This window comes from Silene latifolia, chromosome Y (genome assembly GCF_048544455.1).
Source record: "Silene latifolia isolate original U9 population chromosome Y, ASM4854445v1, whole genome shotgun sequence".
Classification (NCBI taxonomy): Eukaryota; Viridiplantae; Streptophyta; class Magnoliopsida; order Caryophyllales; family Caryophyllaceae; genus Silene; species Silene latifolia.
The window spans coordinates 30,861,881-30,882,321 of NC_133538.1; the positions used below are offsets into that span (position 1 = coordinate 30,861,881).

The window sequence follows — 20,441 nt, forward strand, 5'->3', positions numbered from 1 at the left end:
AAAAAACCAGATGTGAAAACACCACATTTACACTTCATAATACGAGTGTAACTTTGTTGGAGTACAAGTGTAAATTTAAAGAAACATGAGTGTAAATTTAAAGACATACGAGTGTAAATCTGGAAAAAAAAATGAAAAGGACTAAAAAAAGCCCAAAAAGAAAAATGGAAAATGGAAAAGGAACTAAAAAAAACCAGATCTGAAACGTAAATCTAAAAAAAATATATAACAAGACGACTTTTTATAAGACGAGATTTGAAAAATTATAAAACATGACGATATTTGAAAAAAAGACGAGATTTGTGAAAAATTGAAAACAATAAACTCCAATCTGAAAAAAAAAAAAAAAAAAAAAAAACCGAAAATCTGGGACAACAAAGGCAAAATCTGAAAATACAACCTGATTCAGAACTCAATAAAAAAAAAGACGAAAACTATAAAAAAAAAACAAAAAAATGGAAAAAGAGAAAGGCAGGGAGAAAAGCCGCGACCACCAACCACCACCGCCCCTTATTTTCTGTTGATATTGGCGGGTTGTCTGAGTGAGGAAGGGTGTTGTCGGTCGTTGGTTATCGGTGACGTGGTGCGGTGGCGTTGTCGGGTTGCAGATCTGGGGTTGTTGTTGTCGGGGGTGTCGGGGTTTCAGATCGGGTTGGAGGTCGTGGTGGTGGTTTCGGCAATGGTGGTGTCGAGTGGTGGCTTTGGTGTGGCAGCAGTGTGGCGAATCTGGCCTTGGTGCGTGAAGGTGTTGGTGGTGGGTGGTGAGACGAGGTGGTGCATGAGGATGGCGTGGTGCATATGATGTTTTGTTGTGTTGGGGTGGTGGCTGTGGTGGCCGTTCTTTTCAGATCTTTTTTTTTTTTGGCGATGGCGGGATGGTGGTGGTTGGTGGCTGTGGATGTGGATGTGGGGCCACGACGGACAGGAGGCAGAAGGGCATATGATGTTGTTGTGTTGGGGTGATGGCCGTGGTGAGGTGGATCTGTTTTGTGGTTGGCCGTGGTGGTGGGGTCGCGGATCTGGTAATGTTCGGTGGTGAAAGGTGAGAAAGAGAGGGGAGGGGTGGGATGTTGAAGAAGGTGGTGGTGGTGGAGTGTTGTGGTGGTGTGGTCGAGTGGAAGAAGGTGGCGGTGGTGGTGCCGTGGAGTGGTGTTGGTGATGTCGAGTAAAGGGAGGTGGCGGTGGGGCGTGGTGGGTTGTGACAGTGTGGATGAGGTGGTCAGTGAAGGTGGTTATGGTGAGAGTGGTGGTTGTCGGTCATGGTGAGAGAGGGTGAGAATTTTTATTTTTTTTGGGTTTTGAATTATTTCGGTTTTTTAGAGTGATGAGAGTAATGATATTTGTGAGATGAGAGAGAAGTTGATGGGGAAATAATTGATATATAGTGTATTAATTTTTAATTAGAGGGATTAGGGAGGTAGAGAGAGAGAGTGTCTTAAATTAGGATTAATCCATTCTTTTAGCATTAATCCCCTCCTTTTTCCCTTCAATCTCAGCCTTCCACCTCCTTCATCCAAGGGCTCTAAAGAGGACTTATAGACTCAAGGAATTTTGGTGGACTCATTAGATCTCATTTATATATATATATATATATATATATATATATATATATATATATATATATATATATATATATATATATATATACCATAGGGTATACGATTAAATTTTACATGTTCGTGTTTAAACATGGTTTCCTTGTCTCATAATGTTGCCATTTTACTAATAATGTGTTATTTTGCTTATATTGAGTCAACGCCTAGTCCGCCCTGGGGGGGGGGGTTATATAGTCGTGATGAGTGGAGACGTATTGGTATATATGGTTGTGTTGGAGAGGATGTGAAATGGGCAAGAGTCGATGAGCCATGAGGATAACGAGTGCTAATAATGTAGGATGAGTGAGTGTTGCATCTTGAGAATTTTAAATGAAAAACACGTGTTTTATTGGAATTTAGGTAAATTTGATAATTGACGTGGTTATTGACTTTGAGGAAGAGAGGTACATATATGGTGTCGTGAATGGTAGGTCATGTGATGAATGAGAATAGTATCGGTTGAAGCCTTGGATAATGTGTTGGAAATGATTTGGGTTCGGTTATATGGTGGTGTAACTATTAAGGGTAAGAGATTGTTGAACGGAAACTAGTCGTATATGAGTGTGCGTCTCATTGTCTAGAGGTATTGATGTATTTAAGGGATTCAGGTGAAGGGTTGAAGTGTGGAATTATGTATGAACATCAAGTTGGGAATTTGGAAACACTAGAAAGATGAGTTAGCCCATACAAAGTTGTGAGTGAGTGAGTTGATTACATGAGATGACCTTGTGGACAATAGAACAATGACTGATGTGTGCTCTAGGTCGAGCCTTTGTTGATTGATTGAACTTATGCATAGTGAGTGAGTTTGGGTTGTATATTGAGGGATATTGTGGTTGGACATGACTTGGAAATCTTGAGTTGATAAATAAATGAGATTGAATGGTGGAAAGAAAGAAATTGAGGTATCTAAGGGTAGAATAAAGTGATAATTTGGGTTGTTCATAATTGTGAGAATATGTAAATTGAATTCAAGGATTGACGAGAATTGATAGATGATAGCAAAGATATATGAAATAGGAATATAAGAAGATATTAAGTTGAATTTGAGGTGATCAAGGAGAATTGAGGGTGCAATATGTCTAGTAAAGGTCGTAGTGAGAAATATATGGCGAAACTATTTTAAAGTTCGTGTACATGTGTATGTGGTAAGTGATGAACATATTATTATGCCGACGTCGGCCTTTTTCGGGGAGTATAATTTTGTGAGACAAAGAGATGAGGTTGCTCTTTGAAAGTCGGCTTTTGGGAATATTATTTGTGAGATAAAGTCGTGGATTTAGTATTACCAAGCTTGGTTTTCACGGTCATGAGAGTAAGAGTGTGGCACATAATGTTTGAGGATTCAATCATATTGTGGGGGTGGCCACGGTGGCAGCAGCAGGTGGTGGTTGAGGTGGTGGCTGCCGGAGTTAGGGAGGGAGTGTGCGGTTGTAAGCGAGACGGGTTTTGGGCGGGAGTTTGAATCGGGATTCAGATTTAATTATATTAAATCATACATTATATTTAGTTATTTAATTATATAATTTAATTAGATTATATTAGTAATTATTTTATTTAATTGCTATATTTAGGTGACGGTTTTATGGAGCGGTATTATTATTGGATTTAGATTTACTTATGGAACTTACTTAAAGGTAGGTTTATCCTACTCAGTTTCGATAATGTGTCTATTTGGCAAATGAGTTGTTTATCATTAATTGCATTTAATGAGTCGATAATTGGCATGTTATACGGTACCTTGCATTTATTGTGTTTGTCATATATATAGGAGGATATTGCGGTGTTGGTTGGTTACTTGTTTTATGGAGACGGAAGGCGGTTTGGAGACCGTCTTCCGCTTGAGTCGCCTATTGGGGCTTCTCACCTCAATAGGAATGTGCACATTAATGACTTGAGTCTTGGAGGACGCGTGTGGGTGAGGCACGGCGTCTGGCAGGGGACCCGAGTCGCTCTTGGGCCCGGTACCACCGACATGTTCGGAGTACCTTGTGTGAGTATGGTTTCGTGGACATGTTCCTGGCACAAGTGGTTGTGAGTATGTCTTGGCGTGTCACCGTACCGGCATGACGGTTAGATAATTGTGTGTCGTCATTCATATCATGGTCATATTTTTGACTCAAGCACTTGAGTCATGTCACACTTTCTTTTATCGTTGCTGACGTTTGTGTGTCTGTGTAATTGTCACCTATCTTTGGGTGGCCTGTGTCGATCCATATGATATTCTTTGGTCATATGGGGAGCAGGTTAAGTACAAGTTTGTTTGTTGACGTGATCGGGATTCGGGCCGCGCTACGGACTTTGGAGTCGAGTACATGTCACTAGGTAGATGGCATAGACGAGTTATATTTCATTTATTAGTTTACGTTTGTAATAACTAAACATGTTATTTATTTAATAAAGTTTCTTAATTGTAATTCCGATTTCACTGCCTCGGAAAACCGAGATGGTAACGCTCCAATTATCTTGGCCGGATAGTAGGGGTGTTATAGGGTTGGTGTGCGTGTAGGAAGGTTCGAACAAGGGACCAAATGAGGTGGGAAATGGGTCGAAAATGTCATTGAAAATCGAACCCAAAATGAGCTTAAATTGAGCTAGAAATCTTGCTCAAATCACATTAAAAAACCGTCGTATAACTCGAGTTTTCATATCGAACTTTATAAAACGATTTATATTCAAAATGATTTTTCAAATCAAATTAAATAAATTTCAGCAAAACATTTACTCTATTTTCAATAAAATAACTTGGGAAAAATAAATTCAAATTTAAAACGATAAAATGAATTCATTTATGAATTAAACATTAATTTAAATTTCATTTAAATTAATAAAAATCCATCAACGACGCCCATTATACATCGTAAAACGAGCTACAAATAATGACAATGCCAACTGATGAATACATGTCGTCCTATCATCATCGGGGGTTTAAAGGGATTTATATAAATGCCAATATCGACAGATACGGGTATCTACATATTTGCTTGCTTGGATTATTTAAGCGGAAGTTGCTAAAAGGTAGGCTAGCTACTCAACATTTAACAGCGGGGTTTTCTTAAGTATAATTATGTGACTTAATTATTTGTTATTGGCATGATATTAATCTTTTATGACGGAATAAGAGTGGCGTGCGGCTGATGGGTGTGACTTGGGTGTTATTATAGTTTGTTAACTGGTTGTTTGTATCTTATTGGTATCTTACCGTATTGCACTGGCATTGGCTTTTTAATATAATTCATGAAAGAGAAGCTTGGCATTGTGGTTAATAAAATACATGGCAATTATTTATATTAGTGACTGAATTGTGTAAGCTAGGTTATTCTGTGTTGGCAATGATATTGTGAGAGGATTATGAATTGGATAGGTCAGGCACGGCTGCGGTTGTGGACCTGAAACTGATAGGCTAGGCACAGGGATGTGGAAGAGACGTGGACCTTGGTATGGATAGGACAGGAAGGGCGCGGTGTGGTTAAGCTTGGGCTGAGAGCCTCGACAACTGACTACTCGTGATTTATTATTGAGACAGTGACATTCTGACATCGAATACATATATTGCATCGTTTATTTTATATAGCAATCATATGTTGTCGCTTTATTTATTATAGAATAATGAGGTTGACTTATGTGTTTATGTGTTCTTTTAAATTACTGTTTCCGTCATGGAAGCAGATAATAAGCAGGTATAGCTGATGATTGTGGCATGGTTGGGACGTGAGAGCTAGCTGGGACCAGAATCATCACTTTTGTTACGTTTAGTTGTCAGACTATACCATTTAGTTATCACCTTAATTATCGGATTGTAAGTTGAGGATTATTTAGCAAGTCCGTTTTGCTTGCCGTGTGATTTGTAGTCCATTTTGGACAGTTCGCTGCATTGTTTAATCTTTCATTAAAGTACCTTGAATCGTTTGTTCCTCATACTATTACCTTAGGCAACTGAGATGGTGACACCGTCTTTTTATTTGAGATGCCTAGCTTAATGCTCTTTGATAAGTAGGGGTGTTACAAAGTGGTATCAGAGCAACGTTCCTAGGGCAAACCAATGAATTAAATGAACCTACGATGTGTCTAAATAAAATGAACACTGGGTAGAAACTATTAGGAACCCCCTTAGCTCGGGTAAGGGAGACGTCCTTAATTCGGGTTATGGCCATTTTAGTTTTAAACCGGGCACCTCGGTGAGAGTAAAGGAGTGAGGGTAGATAGAGTGGATGCTTTCTTATGTGCTTCACGAGGTTTGGATGTTTAAGTGTGATGAAGTGTGTGTCCAAAGATATGTAGGCCAATGGTGAGGCAAAGTAAGGTCGTATGGCCGAACGGTAAGTACACCGGAACAATGTTTGGTTATGAAGTGAAAGCAATCGGAATTTAAAAATGTCCAATGCCAAGTATCCACGATATATAATAATTAAACGAAACAATCATGTTGCATTGTGCAAGTATCACGTGTGCTAATGGTTATTACAAGTTTTACTGTTATTCACATGTTAGTGTGCAATATGAATTAGTGAACTTCTGTGTATAATTTGATATGAAAGCTCATATGTGGAATTCGTGCCCCTAAGGCAAGTAGAGAAATTAGATCATGATAATATGACTTATAAAAAATTTGTTGGTGAATTAGGGCCGAAAATTTCGCCCGCTTGAGGACTAATGCCGTGAAATATGGCCTCAGTTTGGGTGAAATAAATCTGACTGAGTAATTTGTTGTGGATGTAGGGATTAATTTAAATTATAATTAAGTTATTAAAATGTTTGAAATAGCTCCAATAAGCACATGCTTATTGTTAGGCCCAGATTTACCCTGCCTGATCAGACAAGAATCAGGCGATTGTCCAAGCTAAGCCTGAACATAAGACATTTAATATAAAACGTTCAAACACCTGAACAGGTGCGAGCCAGGAGGGAAAGTCGGGTCAGGCGCCTATTAAGCCAGGCCTGAAAGGATTACTCATCAAGCCACATGTTAAGCACAACCAGAACGCGTCAGGAAACAGCTAAAGTTCAGAAAAGGGGTTCCTATTTACACGGGAGACTTATTGAACAAAACCCACAACAACTATAAAACAGTCAACCCAGCAGAGACAAAGGCGGCCAACTTCAGGAGTCAACCAACCTCTCCCGGGTAAATAGGGCACGAGGCCTATTTACTGGGAAAACCTAAAACAACCTTGGAGGACCGTTACAAGGGGAAGAAGACCACTATAAATAGCATAGAAGAAGAAAGAAGAAAGATCACTTACACACTCGCATTCTACTCTCATATTTTTAATCATAAATTACCTTAGCATTATTATTAAACAAACATATTCTATTCCTAGCTTGACATACACATTCCCCGTTAGGATACTCAAAATCATAGTAATAATCCCTCCAACTTTGGTACTCCAACTCCAACGAAATCTAAAGCAGAAGAGCTTGATTCAGACTCAGGGGATACTCCAAATGAAGAGGCCATCCCAGATCAATCTAACGCAGCCATAATGATGGCCATGCTCCAGGAGATCCAGAAACTCCATAAGAAATTTGAGAAGATCCCTGGAGTATCTCCAACCATTGAAGAAGCCAACCTTGAAAGTTATGCTGACTCTCCCTTCATGGATGAGATAGCCAAGATAGATCAGCCTAAAAATTTTGTGGGACCATCAATGAGAATTTATGATGGAACTACAGATCCTCAAAGCCATGTAGCCTACTACAAACAAAGAATGGTGGCAGCCTCCATACCTAGTGAGTTGCGATAAGTATGCATGTGCAAGGGTTTTGGAACAACCCTGGCCGGACCTGCCCTTCAATGGTACATAAATCTGCCAAATGAAAGCATCATGTCCTTTCCAGATTTGATAAACTCGTTCAACCTTCAATTTGCCAGCAGCAGGGAACTCGAAAAGAGATCCAGTAACCAATACAGAATCAAGCAAAATCCTGGCGAAACAATTAGAGCATTCCTGACCAGATTCAACAAAGAGAAAGTATCAATCCCCATATGTAATGTTGGAACAGTCGTGGAAGCTTTCAGGTAGGGACTACCACTAGACATTGATTTCTATGACGAGCTGACTATGAAACCTTGCCTGACTTTTGAAGACGTTCAGGCAAAAGCCATTGGCTACATCAGGCTAGAAGAAGACAAAAGCTTCAAAGCTGAAACCACTGACAGTGTCTCAAGATATGAAAGATCTAACAGGAAAAGTTCTAATCCCAGAGGAAGTAGTTCCAGGCCATCCCCCTACACTAGGCCTGATAGATCAGAAGTCAACTATGATCATGAGCAAGGAGGTAACTCTTATACTTACCCGCCTATTCAAGAATATAACTTCTCTGTTGATACTGCAGGATTGATCAAAAGGCTTGACAACATGGGAGACATTGTCAAGTGGCCCAAAAAGACGGACAACCCAAACTCAAGAAAGGATACAACAAGATGGTGTGAATTTCACATGGACATAGGACATACCACAGAGGAATGCCTGGGTCTACGCAGACAAGTGGCCTACCTGTTAAAGAAAGGCTACCTGAAAGATTTGATGCCATCAAAGAGCAGGGAAAGCAGCAAATCAGGAAAGGATCGTGAAAGACCACAACGTGACCTGCCCCCAACATCACCCATCTATGAAGTCAAATTCATCAATGGAGGATCTGAAATCTGTAGCCTGACTAGCTCAGTTACAAAGAAAATAACCAGGGAGTCAAAAATGAAATCTCCTTTCAAACCTAGAAATTTACCTCAAATTACTTTTGATGATACTGATATGCAGGGAATCTCAGATGTCCATCATGATGGCCTAGTCATTACTATGCAAATTGGGACTGCACGTGTCCTGAGAATCCTAGTAGATGGTGGCAGCTCAGTCAACCTAATTATACTTGACGTATTAAATGCCATGAAGATTGATGAGAACCAGATCATAAAGAAATCAAATGACCTGGTAGGATTCAGTGGTGAAACTAAGAATACTCTGGGAGAAATCTACCTGCCAACCTACGTTGAAGGAGTCTCATCATATGAAAGATTTGGAGTCTTGGACTGCCTTTCATCCTACAATACAATCCTAGGCAGGCTTTGGATCCATAATGTCAGAGCTATCCCCTCAACCTATCACCAATGCGTCAAAATACCGACAGAATGGGGAATAGCAACCATCAAAGGTGAACAAAAGTTTGCCCAGGAATGTTATATTGAATCCTTAAAACCTTCCAAGACAGGTAAGTCTCTCGCCTAGCAATTTAAGTACCCTGTCAGGAGCACTTATGTGGTAGAAACCCAAATGGAAACAGATCAGGTAATATTAGACCCTGAGTATCCTGACATGCACGTACTGGTAGGATCTGATGTCACTGATAATATCAGCCAGAACAAGTATGTTTTTTTAAGAATAAATCTTCATGTTTTGCCAGATCCCATTTTGATTTGACTGGCATAGATGACAATGTTATTACCCATAAACTTAATATTGACACTTCATTTAAGCCTATACAGCATAAAAGGAGAAAATTTGCCCCTGAACGCAACACTATCATTAACGAAGAGGTGGACAAACTCCTAGACATGGGGATGATCACGGAAGTGATGTACCCTGAATGGCTGGCCAACGTGGTTGTGGTACAAAAGAGGAATGGCAAGTGGAGAGTTTGTGTAGACTACACTGATCTTAACAAAGCTTGCCCAAAAGATCCATTTCCACTCCCTCATATTGATGCAATGGTAGATGCTATAGCTGGGCACGAACTACTAACATTTATGGATGCCTCAAGTAGATTCAACCAGATCAAGATGCACCCAGCTGACCAGGAAAACACTGCATTCATCACAGAATGGGGCATATATTGCTACACAGTAATGCCCTTTGGCCTGAAAAATGCAGAGGCAACCTACCAACGCCTGGTCAAAATGATGTTCAAAGACCAAATCGGTGACATAATGGAGGTCTACATTAATGACATGGTGGTCAAATCAAAGAAGGCAAAAGATCATGTAAAGGACCTGGAAATAGCCTTCAAAATCCTGGAAGAATTCAACATGAAACTGAACCCCTCCAAATGCCACTTTGGAGTGTCTTCATGCAAATTCCTAGGATACATGGTGACAATAAGAGGGATTGAAGCCAGCCCAGAACAGATAAAAGCCATCCTGTAGTTGGAATCTGCCAAATCAGTCAAAGATATCCAGAGACTAACAGGAAGAGTTGCAGCCCTGAACAGATTCATATCTAGATCATGTGAAAGATGCAGATCCTTCTATGACCTCCTCGGAAAGAACAAATCATTCAAATGGATGCCTGAACACGAGACAACCTTCCAAGAATTAAAAACCTACCTGGCTACACCTCCACTACTGGCCAAACCTAACAAAGGAGAACCCCTGACGGTTTACTTATCAGTTACTGAGACTGAAGTAAGTGGAGTCCGGACCAAGGAAGTTGAAGGCCAACAAAACCCTATCTATTATGTAAGTAAAAATCTGCTGGATGCAGAAATAAGGTATGGACTACTTGAAAAATATTTACTTACTTTGATTGTATCCTGCACAAAACTTAGACCTTACTTTGAGAGTCACCCAATAATTGTCAGGACCAATCTGCCTATCAAATCTGTCCTGAGAAAACCTGAACTCTCAGGCATAATGGCAAAATGGTCAGTACAACTAAGTACTTATGACATAACCTTTGAATCCAAGACAACAATTAAATCCCAGGCCTTAGCAGACTTTGTGGCTGAATTTAGTCCCAGCCTAGAACCGGACCTCATAAAAGAGGTCAATCATCTAGACACCCAAAAACTAGGCCATGAATGAACCGTACACGTAGATGGAGCAAAAAATATGAGAGGAACTGGCCTAGAATTAGTACTAAAATCACCACAGGGAGACTTAATAGCCCAGGCTATTAGTTTTGAATTTAAAGCAACAAACAATAAAGCTGAATATGAAGCCCTGCTAGCTGGACTTAAGGTATGTATAGATCATGGTGTGAAAAATCTCAAGGTAAAAACTGATTCACTTTTAATTTCTAATCAAGTCAAAGGAACTTTTGCTGCAAAGGATTCCAAAATGATTCTCTATTTAGACTATGTTAAAAACCTTGGCAAAAAATTTAGTTCAATTGACATTGATCAAATACCAAGAGACATAAACACCCATGCTGATGCCCTAGCCAGCCTGGGATCAAATTTCAGCCCAGCTGTATTTGATAAGACACCTATCGTTCATCTGCTAGAACCAACCATTACAAAGCCTGACCAAATCTATCCTATCAATGAGGACACAAACTCCTGGACCAAACCATACTATGACTAGTTCATAAAGGGGATATTACCCAAAGACAGGCATGAAGCGAGGGCCCTTAGAATTAAAGCTTCCACCTATACTATTATAAATAACATTTTGTTCAAAAAGTCTCAGTCTGGACCTTATCTGCGATGTCTGGAACCTCATGAAGCCGAACAAGTTATTCAGGACATACATGATGGATACTGTATAAATCACAAAGGTGGCAGAAGCCTGGCAAGCAAGGTTCTAAGGACAGGCTACTTCTTGCCAACCCTAAGGGTTGATTGCCTAGCTTACAGTTCCAAGTGTGAAGCCTGCCAACTTCATTCTCCATTCTCCATTCATCCATCAACCATCAGAGCTACTACACTCCATCTCAGCTCCCTGGCCATTTATGAAGTGTGGAATGGATATTGTAGGCAAACTACCCCAAGCTCCTGGACAAAAAGTCTACATGTTAGCCATGACTGACTACTTCTCAAAATGGATAGAGGCTGACTGATACAGACAAGTCAAGGAGAATGATGTCATATCATTCATCAAACGTAATATCATATGTAGATATGGCATCCCCTCAGAAATAGTTTGTGACAATGGTAATCAGTTCGTGGGAAAAAGGACAATGGCTTTCTGTGCACAATGGAATATCAACCTAGTAACCTCTACACCAGGCTATCCAAAAGCCAACGGCCAGGCTGAATCCAGCAACAGGGTGGTAACCAGCTGCCTAAAGAAAAAACTAAAAAGAAGAAAAGACAGAAGGGCTGAAGAACTTCCTTTAGTCCTCTGGGCTGACAGAACTACACCTAAAACATCCACATGCCAGACCCCTTACCCCCTTGTCTATAGCTGTGAAGCAGTAATCCCAACGGAAATCCATGTACCAACTACCAGAAGCAGCCTGAACACCGTAGACGAGAACAAGCCATTACTGCAGGATAGCCTAACCCTGGCAGAAGAATTAAGGGATGCAGCCAGAATCAGAATCGCCTCCTACCAGCAAACAGTAGCCAGAAGCTACAACAGAAATGTAAACATCAGGGTATTCAAGGAAGGAGACCTAGTCCTACGAAAAATATTCCCAAATACAAAGGACAAGAATACTAGCAAACTAGCTCCTGCATGGGAAGGACCTTACCTGATTGATTCAATAGTAGGACAGGGAGCTTACAGGCTACAAACCTTGGACGGAGAAATGATCCCCAGATCCTGGAACATCTCCCACCTAAAACTATTTCATGTATAAACTTATTATTCTATACTTCAAACCAGGTAAGGCCATTTAACTTTATCTCTTACCTGGCAATGTTTTATATGACCCCTGAATGAAATAACAACATGACTTTTCTATGACTCAATACATGCTTTCCTGCTAATTGTCATTTTTCCTGAATGCTTAGTTGCTATGTTCTTATTTACTCCTTATTCAATATAAGTACAAGTTTACCATATTATCATATTAAATCCTGAAACCTTGTTTTACGCCTTTTTCTATAAATTATCTAGATCATTGTAATCACAGGCTTAAACAAATATTCAGGATTGAGGGCTACTCCACCCAACCTGAACAACATCTAATAAATGCTTCACAAACCCTGGAATTTTTGCCACACCAAAAAAACACATAAAAACTGAGCTCTGTATGAAAAGAGAAGTATGATGGTGAAAAACGACCAGACCACTTGTCTTAATGCCCTCCTGACAGGCTAAGGGCCATAAGCCCCCCTGACTGGCAACCACCCCTCTTACCCAGAAAAGCCCTCTAGACAGGCAAAAAGCAATGATTTCCTAAAAAGGGACTGAGGGCCATAAGCCCTCCTGACAGGCATTATCTTAACAAAATGGCTCAAATCGCATTATTGCAGGTACTACTTAATTTAACCAAGGCATACAAAGGAACAGGAAAACATCTTCAAATTTTGTCAAATGAAAAGCAGAAAATTTAAAGTATGCCCGGGAAACATCCCTTCCTGGGTAGGACAAATACCAGCTAGCAACAAAAATTAAAGATAGTTTCTCGAGGGAACATCCCTCCTTGGATGGGCCAAAAAGTATTACCCTAAAGCTAAGTTATCAGCCTTCCTTGGAAGCAGTAGCAGAACTAATGCCCTCATCAGCTTCCTCCTCCACATCATCATCCTCTTCCTCGTCAGCCTCACCACTTTTTTCTTTGGACGGAGGAGAATCAACCTCGTCATCACCATGTAGCTTGCAAAGAATAGGATAGGTGGCATTAAGATCAGCCATATCTTGCTCTGGGTTCCAGTATGTCCTGACTTCATGGCATCTACACGACCCTTCCCAAAGAAATACATGGCAGCATCCTTGTATCTACCCTGCACCACATCCCTTTCAGCAGCCAGCTCCTTATTTACCTTCAACTGGTCCTGCATAGCCCGCTTCTCAGCCTTCAATTCTTCCTGGACTGTAACAAGCTTAGCCTGAATGGATTTCACAGCATTTTGAACAGACCCCAACTTGGACGTTTCCACAACCAGCCTTGCTTTGCCTGCCTCATTCCCCTTCTTCAGGCATTGTACCTCCCAGTCCAGGGTCTCTTGTTTAACATTGGAGGATTCCACCTCACAAGCACCTCTCAACATGTCATTTAGATTCTAAAAGCAAATCATAAATCGGGCAAACTAGAAATACATAACTAAAGAAAAACCAAAGAGAAAAGAGTTATACTTCCGGCAGCATGGTGACCAGGTTAGCAGCATGGTCCCTGGAACGATACATAGCAGCCACTGCCTAGGCAGACAATTCTTCAGCTTGGTACTTGTAGTAGGGATTATCAACTAAGAAAGAGTGAGGCCAGATCTGTTTCTTAGCAAATTGAACATCAGAAAGCCTAGCCCTAACCTCCGTGACCTCACTCACACCACCAACTCCCTCAGAAGACTCATCCGACCTTTTCCTCTTTCCAGCATGACTAGGACATCAACCATAACCCGAGTAGAAGACACCAATTGAGCCTCATGAGCATGCGCCTGGACTTGCAAAGTGCTATCACTCCATGTAGCTTCACTGCTCCGGGATTTTTCTCCCGTGATTTGAGAAACGCCTGCCTTTACTAAAGACAAGCCAAAACTAGCAATCCTTGCAGAAGCCCTGGTAGCTACACGACGAAACCCTATATCAGTAATACTAACTTGTGTTCAGGCAATAAAATTTACAAAGAAAAGACAAAAACTTACTGCCTGAGGAAGAGGCCCCTGAAGCCTTGGCACCTCTAACAGCCTTATAAGTGCTCAATTTAGCCTTCTTGAAGCGAGACATAGACTCCTATCCAAGGCAAGCAGGCCACGCCCTCTCATCATCCGACATGGCCATGAAAGCTGCAATCCGGTCAGCCGACCCCTCAGCATCATAATTATTAGGCCAATCAGCCAGTACAAACACAATACAAGTAAGTCTATCTTTAAAATCTAAATCTACATACTGTTACAACCTGAATTGAATGTAGGGAAAAGAACTTACCTCGTTCCACAGCCGGATAATTAAGATAATCCAGATCAGGGGCAACAAAATCTGCCTTGATGAACATATAGGTTGTGGCATAACCCTTGTCGTCACCTGAATCAAAATTGGTAATCAGATGAGTCATCTTTGCCCTGACTCGAAGATTGAAGCATCCAGTGGTATTACTTTTCAAATGGTAGACATTATTGAAATCTTCAACGGTAATCACAAAGTTATGCTTTGCATAGGGGTTTAACAAAATGTATAATCTTATAAACCATCGGTATAAGTTGGAAAGGGGCAACCTTGATGGCCCTGATGACTTCAATCATAAATGGAGAAAAGGGAAGCCTGCAACCTCCTTTGAAAGCCCATTCAAAAATACAGAACCAGCCAGGACTACACCAATTAGCCCTGACTTTACCATTATCAGGGACCCAGACTTCAGCACCAGAAGGGAAAAGACCCCTACCTTTCATGTAATGCTCAAAAGAGGGCTTCAATTGATTGGCCTCAGGAAAAGAAGCAGACAAAGATTTTACAGGGCAAAAGTGACACCCTTATACGTCATAGACAGAATTTCTGTAGGGGCAGAAATCTCCATAACTTCATCTTCAGGAATAATTTCTGGAACATCTATCGGAGCCTGCTCAGCCTCAGCAACAGCCTTTGATGCAGCAGTCTTTCTCCTTCCACCGGCCATTTTCTGAATGATTGAAATATGAAGATTTTCAAAGAAGGCTTTATTTCACAAAGGAATTAGAGAGAAGAAAAACAAAATTTAGAAAGTTGAAGAATGGAAATATGAAAGCAAGCAAACGGTTCAAGCATTTTTATAGCCGCAAACATCCAACGGATAACACAAGTGGACAAATCCAATCATGACTTTCCTAGGGTTTGATGAACCTACCTCATTTATGAACACTAGCCATTATAGAAGTTGAAATGAACTCAAACTCTTTTTCCGGGAAAATATTCTTATACACTTTGCATGGTCCAAATTTTTTATCTCCTTATCCCTGGCCAGATCCACTGGGAATAAGAAGATAAGGGGCAATTGTTGGGCGCAGATTTACCTGCCTGATCAGACAAGAATCGGGCGATTATCCAAGCTAAGCCTGAAAAGAAGACATTCAATATAAGACGTCCAAACACCAGAACAGGTGCCAACCAGGAGGGAAAGTCAGGTGAGGCGGCTATTAGGCCAGGCCTGAAAGGATATCTCATCAAGCCACATGTTAAGCACAACCAGAACACGTCAGGCAACAGCTAAAGTTCAGGAATGTGGTTCCTATTTACACGGGAGACTTATTCAACAAAACCCACAACAACTATGAAACAGTCAACCCAGCAGAATCAAAGGCAGCCAACTTCAGGAGTCAACCAATCTCTCCCAGATAAATAGGACACGAGGCATATTTACTGGGAAAACCTAAAACAACCTTGAAAGACCGTTACAAGGGGAAGAAGACCACTATAAATAGCATAGAAGAAGAAAGAAGAAAGATCACTTACACACTCGTGTTCTACTCTTATATTTGTAATCATAAACTACCTTAGCATTATTATTAAACAACCATACTCTATTCCTAGCCTGACATACACATTGCCTGTCAAGATACTCAAAATCATAGTAATAATCCCTCCTGGCCTGGTGCCCGTGGTTTTTTCCCTTATTCCCAGGGTTGTTCCACGTATAAATCTTTGTGTCTTACTTTAGTAATTGTTTTTTACTTAATCTATCGTACTAGTCAGGCATAATTATTTTGAGTTAGATTGCCCTGCAATTACATCCCTGGCAAAACATTACCTAGTGGGAAATCCAGCAAAAACACTTATTCTTTTATCTTTTAATTTTTATACAAATTTTACAAAATGCCTCCAAAGAAACAACTCCAACAACTATGACCCAAGAGGAGATTGACAAGCTGATAAAGACAAATGCTAACCTGTCATTTTCATTGAAGGATGCACACAAGGGCAAGGAGACCGTAGTTGATCCGGCAAAGATGAGTGCTATTATCGCTCGTCACAATACGGCCAAATATGATGGATTGGGAGAACCATCGGTACTGGGAGATTGGGGCAGAGAGCTTAGCAATCTATTTAAGCTGATTAACTATCCGAAAGAGCTACGTGTGGACCTAGCTACATATTATCTGAGAGGGAAGGTCGGACTATGGTGGGAAAATAGTGTTGAATATTTGAAGGAAGTCTATAGACTAAGTGATGAGTCGTATATTCCATGTAATAGCTTCAAGGACACGCTTAGGAATATCTTCGTACCTGAGCACGTCTGGAGCAAGATGAGGTCGGAATTTGATACTTTTAGGATGACGGAAGGCATTACTGTAGATGAATACCACAACAAGTTTATGGAACTATCTGAGTATATGTCTGATTTAAATTGAGGAGACGGGATAATGGCGCGGAGATTTGAAAACGGGTTGTCTATAGAGATCAAGCATAAGCTTACAGCTGGAATACCAACTAATGTGAAAGATATTTACCAAAGAGAAGGATACGTAGAGAGGCTAGTGGAGATGTTAATGGAAGATGGGAAGGAAAAGGGTGAGAAGAGGAAGAATGAAGATGTTGAGAATGCCAGAAACAAGAGGTCTAATAATAGTCAATTCAGGTTGTTTCAGCAAGGGGGATACATTGGTAGTGGTAGAGGGAGCTTCGGTTATGGGGTCGGTGGGGGCCGCGGCCAAGGCTTTATTCGGAAGCGGCGATGCTTTGATTGTTGGAAGTTCGGGCACGTGAAAGCCGAGTGCAGATCTGAACAACGGTATGGCTACAATAGCAATAACAACGTAGCTGGTGGTTTATGAACTCCTCAATCCAGCTATAGGAGTAATTCTGGACAATGGAATAATTAGAGAAGTAACTACAGCAGTAACAACAACTTCAACCGATTTGCCAATTAGGGAAGCAATAACTTTGGGAACGGTATGAACCAGAGGCAGAATGCAGGAAATGGCAACCAGGCACGTGGTGTTAGGACCATAAACAGCTCGGCCTCAACTGTCTTTGGTATGGGTCAAAAGACGGCAGAAAAGCTGTTCATGGTCGAGAAGGGAAAGAGGCTGAGAACGACACTCACATTGTTTCGGGTATTTTTCTTGTAAACTTTAAGCCTTCATTCACATTGTTTGATTCTGGGGCAACTCATTCTTCGTAGCAAGTGAGCATGCTAAGTTTTTAGAGCTTAAAGACCCAATTCTTATAAATGATAAAGTACGGATACCTTCGAGAGAGTCCATAAGATATATTATAATGATGTTTAAAGACGTTCAAATTAAGATTGGGGAGGTGGTGTTCATAGTAGATTTAATCGAGTTTCCGGTAGGAGGTTTTGAAATTATTTTGGGAATGGATTGGTTGATTAAACAAAGAGCTTTTATAGATTGATAACAAAGAAAGATCTCATTTAGGGGACCTAAAGGGGTGAGAGTGTCCTAAAGGGGTTTTATGATTAAGCCTAAGGTGAAATTTATAACAGCTACAACATTAATGTCTTACCTGTTGAAGGGATGTCAAATGTATCTATGTCATGTGCAAGACATGAGTGCGGCCGAATCTAAGAGAGAGGAAATTCCAGTTATTTGCGAGTTTTCCGATGTTTTCCCTGAAGAAATTCTTGGGTTACCAATTAAGAGGGAGATGGACTTTGGCATTGAATTGAAACCTCGGACGGGACCAATTTTGAAAGCACCTTATAGAATGGCACCTAAGAAGATGGAGGACCGAAAGAAGCAGTTGGAAGAATTGCTGGAGAAGGCTATGTGAGACCAAGTGTGTCACCTTGGGGAGCACCAGTCTTATTTATTAAGAAGAAAGATGGAAGTATGAGGTTGTCCATTGACTATCGGGAGCTAAATAAGGTGACCATCAAGAAAAGATATCCTTTACCTCATATAGATAACCTGTTTGACCAACTGGGTGGAGCTGGTGTGTTTTCCAAGATAGACTTGAGATCGGGATACCATCAGTTGAGAGTGAAAGAAGGAGATATTCCCAAGACAGCTTTCAAAACTAGGTATGGCCATTATGAATTTGTGGTAATGCCTTTGGGTTACTGATGCACCCGCTGTGTTTATGGATTTAATTATCAGAGTGTTTAGTGCCTACCTAGATCAATTTGTGGTTGTTTTCATTGACGACATCTTGGTGTACTCGAAAACAAGAGAATAGCATACCCAACATTTGAGACTAGTTTTACAAACCTTAAGGGAGAATGACTTGTATGCGAAATTGAGTAAGTGTGAGTTCCGGCTGGAGAAAGTGGCCTTCTTTGGTCACGTCATTTCGAAGGAAGGGGTGTCAATGGACCCGAGTAAACTTGAAGCAGTTTCTAATTGGGTGAGGCCAAAGAACATGGCTGATATTAGAAGTTTCTTAGGGTTAGCAGGGTATTATAGAAGGTTTGTGAATTATTTCTCGAAAATAGCTAAGCCCTTAACAACTTTGATGAGGAAGAGGAACCAGTTTAGATGGAATGAGAGTTGTAAGAAAGCTTTCCAAACTCTTAAGGAGCGCTTAACCACGGCTCCTATCTTAGCCTTACCAGATGGAAGTGACAATTTTGAAGTATACACTGATGCCTCAAAGAATGGGATGGGTTGCGTTTTTAAGTAGAATGGGAAGGTCATAGCTTAGGCCTCTCGTCAGTTGACGCCTTATAAGGAGAATTACCCTATCCATGATCTTGAACTAGGAGCCTTAGTATTTGCACTAAAAATATATGGAGAAACTACTTATACGGTGCGACATTTAAGGTATTTTCAAACCATAAAAGCTTGAAATATATTTACACTCAGAGCTAGTTAAATATGAGGCAAAGGAGGTGGATATAACTGATCATTGATTATAACAAGGGGATTGTGTATCATGAGGGAAAGGCAAATGTGGTGGCAAATGCACTGAGTAGGAAATCCATTCATCACCTATGCAGTGCTTTGTCTCGCATGAGTTTGAGAAAGGAGATTGAGAAGATGGGAGTTCATGTGATAAGAAAAGGGGAGAGCATTGGTGATTTGACAGTAGAGTCTGAATTGTTTTCTAAAATTTTGGAGAAACAATAGTATGATTCGAGGATGGCAAAATGGTGGGCTGAGGGAAATAGCAGAGTTTGTAGCCAAGTGTTTTGATAAACTATACAGAAACCTAAAGAAAACTTTTTGGTGGCCTGAATGATGAGGGAAATAGCAGAGTTTGTAGCCAAGTGTTTTGATATGGCTCATATTTGAGCATATTTAGTCCCGAATTAGCCTCGTTCCTATGCTTTTTAGTGCATAATTGGGTCATTTACTATCTTTAGTCTTTTGTTTTGCATATTCTTTGAGGTTTTGATCTCTTGGTAGGAAAAAAGTGCAAACCTTGCATTTTTATGGCAAAATGGAGCTAAATTGATCGAATTCAATAACCAAGCATCAAAGGGAAGACAATGCTAGAAGGCCTATGTTGATAATTGGGAAATGGTGAAAGGATCCTTGCATCTCCAACAAGATCCTTAAGGATTGTTGAAGAAAGAAAAGAAGAGAAGTGACTGCCCAGCAATCCGAGCGGCGCAGTGCCCAGGACAAGCGTCGCCCTGTTACAGTCCGAGCGTCCCGTGCCCAACACGCTCGTCTTAAGGCCCAATGATCTGAGTGTCCCAACCTACAATCCGCTCGGATTCTGCTCCAGTGCCAACCGTCTCTACTGCCTAGCCGCTCGGGATGAGCGTACTCCATGAAGACTACCAAAACGGATATGCGCATCTCCTTCGAGAGGAGCACTTCCTCAACTTTTCTTAAGGGTCTTAATCGTCATTTAAGCCCTTAGTAACCCTAATTTATGTACCTAATCCTTAGTATAAATACCCCATTGTAATAATTAGATTATCATGTTCTTCTTATGCATTCTTAATCTTATCTTAATCTTGTAATCAACTCTTAATTTAGCATTAATACAAATCTCATTTCTTAATATTTACTTAATTTCTCTATTGTTCATCATTTATTTGGGGTAATTAAAAGATTATTTGGGTTTATTTGGAGGATTGACAACCTTCCATCAATCATCAAGTACTTCTATTATTCTTTGCTTTATTATTTGGAATCATCTTTATA

General features: G+C 40.5%; 2 protein-coding genes across 2 annotated transcripts; both read left to right on the top strand.

The window, feature by feature from the left end:
- Positions 1-5,254: 5,254 nt before the first annotated feature.
- LOC141627789 (uncharacterized) lies at positions 5,255-9,010 on the top strand. The gene is made up of 7 exons (XM_074441010.1): positions 5,255-5,275; positions 6,941-7,325; positions 7,434-7,583; positions 7,683-7,874; positions 8,046-8,260; positions 8,354-8,801; positions 8,922-9,010. Exons 1-7 carry the CDS (start codon positions 5,255-5,257, stop codon positions 9,008-9,010), a joined length of 1,500 nt encoding a protein of 499 aa, XP_074297111.1.
- A 9,166-nt stretch (positions 9,011-18,176) lies between these two features.
- LOC141627791 (putative mitochondrial protein AtMg00860) lies at positions 18,177-18,966 on the top strand. The gene is made up of 2 exons (XM_074441012.1): positions 18,177-18,367; positions 18,561-18,966. The coding sequence occupies exons 1-2, from the start codon at positions 18,177-18,179 to the stop codon at positions 18,964-18,966; spliced, it is 597 nt and encodes a 198-aa protein (XP_074297113.1).
- The last annotated feature ends 1,475 nt before the right edge of the window (positions 18,967-20,441 follow it).

Coding starts and splice junctions, on each gene's coding strand:
- LOC141627789 (XM_074441010.1), top strand. CDS start 5,255: ATGGAAGCAGATAATAAGCAG. Junction 5,276..6,940: donor TGGAAGCAGATAATAAGCAG/GTATAGCTGATG, acceptor ATTCCCCGTTAG/GATACTCAAAATCATAGTAA. Junction 7,875..8,045: donor CTATGATCATGAGCAAGGAG/GTAACTCTTATA, acceptor ACATGGACATAG/GACATACCACAGAGGAATGC.
- LOC141627791 (XM_074441012.1), top strand. CDS start 18,177: ATGAGGTTGTCCATTGACTATCGGGAGCTAAATAAGGTGACCATCAAG. Junction 18,368..18,560: donor AAGACAGCTTTCAAAACTAG/GTATGGCCATTA, acceptor ACAAACCTTAAG/GGAGAATGACTTGTATGCGA.